At 44.0% G+C, this 5,897-nt stretch overlaps 1 protein-coding gene across 1 annotated transcript in view; it reads left to right on the forward strand.

The window, feature by feature from the left end:
• The window catches only part of MAGI1 (membrane associated guanylate kinase, WW and PDZ domain containing 1), a 627,906-nt gene that overhangs the window by 589,606 nt on the left and 32,403 nt on the right, over positions 1-5,897 (forward strand). The window contains 1 exon segment of the mRNA XM_007445682.1: positions 4,488-4,704. Coding sequence (XP_007445744.1) covers positions 4,488-4,704 — 217 coding nt within the window.

Raw genomic sequence — 5,897 nt, forward strand, 5'->3', positions numbered from 1 at the left:
CATCCCCCCTTCCCCCTTCCCCTTTTCTTCTTCCTCCTCTGCCCCCATGCAGCCTTTCAGCAATGCCTATCATATCTGGCACCAAAATACCTTTTGACTTTACTTGTCCCTCCCCCTTGTCATAGCTTTTCCCCTTGTATAAGCCACCCCGGGTCCCTCACCTGGTCTGCACAGTAGCTTCCTGACTGGCTCTCTGGTTTTACTCCCACCCACATCAACCTATTCTCCAGACAGTAGCCAAACCAAACTTTCTGGAAATAAGTTGGCTCCTGGCACATCCCTGCTTTAAATTCACTAATGGATTCCTCCTCCCCAGAACTAAGAGTGAAACCCAAACTCCTTAAAGTAGCCCACAAGGCCCTTGCATTATTTGGTCTCCAGGTTCGTCTCAAGCCACGCCACCCCCTGCTGGGCCACACTAGCTACCTCTCCAAACAGGCCAAGCTCACTTTCGCTTTGCAGACTTAGCACATGCTGTTTCCATTAATGGAATGTTCTTCCGGAGGCTTCTCCTTACTACTTACCTTAAGGACACTGCAGTGTGTTGTCATTATTATTTGATTAATTTGATTAATATTCCATCTCCACACATACACACACACACACACACACACACACACACACACACACACACCTAGATATGTAGGTACAAATTCTCAGGTACTATCTCTTTCTTACTTACACATTGTATTTTTCAGAATCTGGCTCATAGCAGGTGATCAGTATGTATTTATTGGATGAGGGAATAAATGTATTGCAGGTTACTTAAGAGGGGCTATTCTGGATGTTCTATCATTGATGGATTGCGCTATCCATGTTCTTAGCATGCATAGAATTACTTTAACAGACTTGAAAGTGTATCTTTATTAATGCTTATTTGAGGGCCAGTTTCTCACCTAGAAAAATGAGGTGAGAGACTATCACATTTGGTGCAAGTCAGATCCTGTGTTCAGAAGTGAATTTGTCCTCATGGCCCAAGTCTTCTCGGAGGGAATCCAGACTGCTGAAAAGGCATACAAAGTGACTTTTAATCTGAGAGCTATATAAACATGGCTTTTCTCCTGGACAGTTCTGGACCCTAACCAAAGAAAAGATAATGTCATATCTAATTAACGTGTTTTCAGAAAATAAAAAGGCATATTTTGAACTTTTCTACACACACAGAACATAGCTTCAAAAAGCTTAGGTGCCAAGATACTAAATACAGAATGTATTTTCAAATTAAGTCATTTTCATAATTGAACTCGAGAGGAAGCATAAAGCAAGGTTAAGTCTTATCAGGGAAAAATCCAAAAAGTTTCCAGATGCTCATGTGTTAAGCCCGTGAGGGTGGGTTAGGATATGCCATTTAGTGATAGGTTAGTGACGGCCAAGTTTTTAGAGCATATTCTCAGGATGCTGCTGTACTTTTATCTTCCAAATTTAGGAGCAAAGTTTAGATGGCATTCAAAGGGGATGCAGAGGTGCAGTTTGATGGAGAGGCAGTTTTGTAGACACTGTCCAGACTGTATCTGTCATCTTGTGATAAATTGGACCTAAATGCGTCCTTTATGGGGAAGGTGAGAAAAGGCGATAAAAGTTTTTAAACAGCCCAAGCCATTTCTGGTAAATTTCATTTGCACCCTTTGGTTATGGTGAAGCTGTCTCTTCATTTAAACTTGAGATTTCCAGGTCCTCTGTGTCAGATTTGTTACACTGGGACAGCCATCGAAGGGTCTTGGAAACCCCTGAGGTGACATACAGAGTCTGTGTGCCTGCATTTGTGGGTGTATCTGTAAAAGCGCCTGTGCATTCGCTGCTGGAGAAAGGTCCAGACTCTCTCAGTGGGACAGGGTTGCCGGTAAGGTATTTCTCTCCTGTTCAGGAAGAGGCAGTGATTGGAAGAGGTTACATTTCAAGAGGTTACCGAGTATCCCCAGGAAAGGAAGAAAAAGAAGATTGTGTGGTTGCCCTCAGGTAATCCCGCAGTGCGGCTCACAGGGTCCTGGTGAGGCTTTGTGAAGAGGAACCTCTGCACGAAGGAGACTGGAGCTTCCACAGTCAGAGACCGACTCTAACCGTGAAATGAACTTAGTGTCAATGGACCAACCCCACATCTAGCGTTTGCTACTCATCTGAAAAACCCGGCGAGGGTGGTCATTTGCAGAGGGGTGAAACTCTCATGGTTAATCCAGAGGTCCTTCATCCGTTGAATTATTTGCTTTCACTTTTAAAATACCTTCTTCCTGCCCTTCCAAGAGGAGAGCAGACCCAAAACATGACCAAAATGTAAAAAAATAGAAAGTAACAGTCCCATTAATTCTCCTTACCAAGGTTCATTTCTAAATGAAAACAGCTTTACATTTGGTCTTGATTATAAAAAACATTCTCTGTACATTATAAAAATAAGAAGTAGGCAGTACAGGAAAGTATAAGAGGGAGAAAACCCACCCAGAACCCATCTTTTTTTCTATTTATGCTGAGGTGTGTACACTACACATGCTTGTTTATAATGGAGACCCTGACAAAGACCGTGGTGAAGAGGAAAACAAATTCCCACGCTCGTGCAAAAGGGAACGGGGATTGTATCCTTCGTTAATGTTTTTCTGGCTCTGAAAATCTTCAGCATGTCCCCAGGGGAAGCAAGAAGGCAGGTTTTGACCTTCTTAGGGAATAGAAAGGGGATAGCTGGCCCCGAGAGCCGAATTCACCTTGGGGAGGACCCTGTTGGAAGTTGGCAGAACCAGGTTCTGTCCCAAGTCTTCGGAATGCGGATCCATCCAAGTCTGAGTGGAGCCCTTGATCCTCAAAAGGGAGCGCTGGTGATGTGGGGTAATGGTGATGGTTGTCCCTGACCAAACATCGGTGTGTTTTCCTGACCTCTTCACCCAGAGTATGATGTCCCCTTGAGTCTGAGTGAATTAAACCCCTCATATAGGTGGTTCCCAAGACCTCTTTGCTAGTTTAGAATATGGTCCTCACGTTTCTCCCACAGGCACATCAAGTATAAGTTTAAAGGGTCTGTCTTACCTTCGTGAAATACATGCCCAATTTTCGACTTTGAATCCTTGCTAAAACCTGTCTTCAGATCTGTGATCTGAACAGTCAAGGGAAAATGAAGTTTTTGTCCTCCTTGGCCTTACTTCAATGCTTATTTCAAAGCAAGGACTGGAAGGGAAGGAGTAGAGGGACCTGAGAAGTAAATGAATGGGACCTTGGAAATTTCCACGGAGATGTGAATGGAAGATGGAGGCTACCTGGGGGAGAGAATAAGGAAGAACGGTATGATAGGACTGATTGCAAGACTGAGGGCAAGATTTTGACACTATAAAGAGCTTTAGGGAACTAGAATGTCTAGGTCAGAGATCTTATATACTACTCAAAAATCATAAGCTCTACAGGATCTATAAGACAGGCTGGAGATGCCCCTTTACAATGCTCTGAAGCAGTTAAGTGTAGTGACGTGGCGTCTGTTGTGTGAGAGACAGGACTCCAGGATTTTTCTTTTGAATGGGGGGAACTAAACACCTGGGCGTACCACATCTTTCACTGGAGAAAATAAGAGCTGAACTTATTTTATTTCCCATGCAGTATTTTTCCTCCGACTAGATTTTGCTGTTGATTCAATGGCCCTTCCGACAAAGAACATCTCCTAAAATGGGAGGGGTCTTCAGCTGAGCAGAATTTAAGGAGCAGGAACCTCCTACTTATTCTGCTGAAATTGAAATGAAATTCTTTGCCTTTGACTACTACTCGGAGTTTGGACAAGTTGCAAATCTAAGAAGGCTGATCCCCCGAGGTCAACCCATATATAAAGTTGGATCTTGGTTTTCAACCAACAGTAGTATCAGGAGATCAAGAGGTGTAATGCGATGTCTGCAAAATTGATTCACTAAGAATTATGAAAGCTCTTCAGATAATAGTTTTTTATATACTTGTAAGTACAAGTGCACACATAATGCTAGGCATGATTTTTTAAAGATATGATCCATGTTTCTTACAGGCCAGCAGGACTGATGGTAAATCCTTAGCAAGAAGTTGGGTATTTTACTACTGAAAAAGGGAAAATCTGGAGTCCCAAGGAGCATTTTTAGCCCTGATTGTATTTCTTCCGGATATTCTAGCTTTCCACTTAAACCACGCGTGGTATTCTGTGTCACATGTTTGGTTTAAAAATGAAGATGTTAAAACGAGTACATCTCGTAATAAATGAGCCCAGTGACTTAGCTGAGAACCTGTGATGAAAATTGGATTTGTTTTCTGCTCCAGCCCTGAAAGCGGTATGGTTTACCATGATGTCCTTCTGTCTGGTCCACCCCTCTATCTGTCTGCCAGTCCCCAGGGGATTTACCTGCATTCAGCATGAGCCGAAGGTGGAAGCCAAAATGTTGTTGATAAATTTATGTATGTGTGTGCAGAAGTGCTGAACAAAAACAAGCTGATGGAAAACACCCACTCCGGGAACCAATAATAATCTCTTCTTGCCCCTCTCACTCGCTTCCTTTCAGCAACCATTGGAAAGAAAAGACAGCCAGAATAGCTCCCAGCACAGTGCTGCCAGCCACCGAAGCCTGCACACAGCCTCTCCCAGCCACGGCACACAGGTGCTACCCGAGTTCCCACCCGCCGAGGCCCCGGCTCCAGATCAGACTGACAGCTCTGGGCAGAAAAAACCAGATCCTTTTAAAATCTGGGCCCAGTCCAGGAGCATGTATGAAAACCGACGTGAGTAGCACCCTGGCTCCTGTCTTCCCTGGACTCCGCCGCAGGGCTCCAACTCTCTTCTTGAGGCTTATTGAGAATAGATTGTCAGTGTGTGAACAGGAGAGAGGTAAATCCAGGTGAGAGGTGACAGCATCTCAGAGCAGTGATAGAATCTGCTGGATATTCACTGAGGCCCCGTTACGGCTTCTTTTGGGAAGGTGGGGTAGTCATGGATGGTCATCAGATGAAGGGCCTGGGTAAAATGGATTTATTTTTCCTCTCCAGTAAAAGAAGTGGCCGAAAAAAAAACCAAAAAGAAGTGGCCGATAAGTCCTGCTGCCCCATTAATTCTTCCCTACGTGGAGACGGTGGCCTCCTCTGAGCTCCTGTCTTGTGAAACAGCTCTGATATACAATAGAACATAAATACGATTGGTTTGGATTGCAGGAGTAATGGGAAGAAATTAAATGCTTTCTTAGTGGTCTCGGTTTTTAAGAATACTGGTAATTTTTTTTAAACGTTATCAGTCTTTCTAAACATTCCCCTTAAAAAGAAAAAAAAGAGTAGTGAGTGGTTTGTGCTTTAATCATTTATACTGTGGTTAAGTATGTTCCTTTAGCTTCACCTTTTTGAAAAATATGACCTAGTGATGTCATACATAGTACCTTTTGGGCTGCTAGAAACCGAGTAATCCCTTCACATTTAATGTTTCACTTTTTATTATGAAATGATTTCCAAAAACTATTCACTATAAACAGTATTCACTTATCTTACTGTTACCAATCAAAGTTCCTAAAATGCTTTCATCTTAGGGGATACAAATGGGCCATTTCTGTTTGTTTGTTTGTTTGTTTGTTTTGGCGGCTGCTCTTGCTGACCTTTTCTTCTGAGTATGATTGGTTGGGATGTAGCATCTGTGAAGGACATGCACTTCATTTCCCCTTTTTGTCATAGGATAGGAGACAATGATTAATGAGGGAGGAGGCCGGGTTTGCTGAAGGGTCAGATTCAAACTGGAAGAGAGAAGAGAAGCATTCTGCCTTTCCTCTTGGTCCCCAGCCCCCTCAGCACCGGTTTCATTTGGAGCCACACCTGTGGTTCTCTTAGCAAAGCCCCGTGGAGGGCCGAGCCGTGGTGGGGTGGGGTGGGGGAGTTGGGGGGGGGAACACCGCAGCCAGCCAACCCCCCCCCCCTCGGGCTGTGCGGCGAAGGCA

This window comes from Lipotes vexillifer, unplaced genomic scaffold, assembly GCF_000442215.2.
Source record: "Lipotes vexillifer unplaced genomic scaffold, Lipotes_vexillifer_v1.1 scaffold239, whole genome shotgun sequence".
In the NCBI taxonomy this organism is placed as follows: domain Eukaryota; kingdom Metazoa; phylum Chordata; class Mammalia; order Artiodactyla; family Lipotidae; genus Lipotes; species Lipotes vexillifer.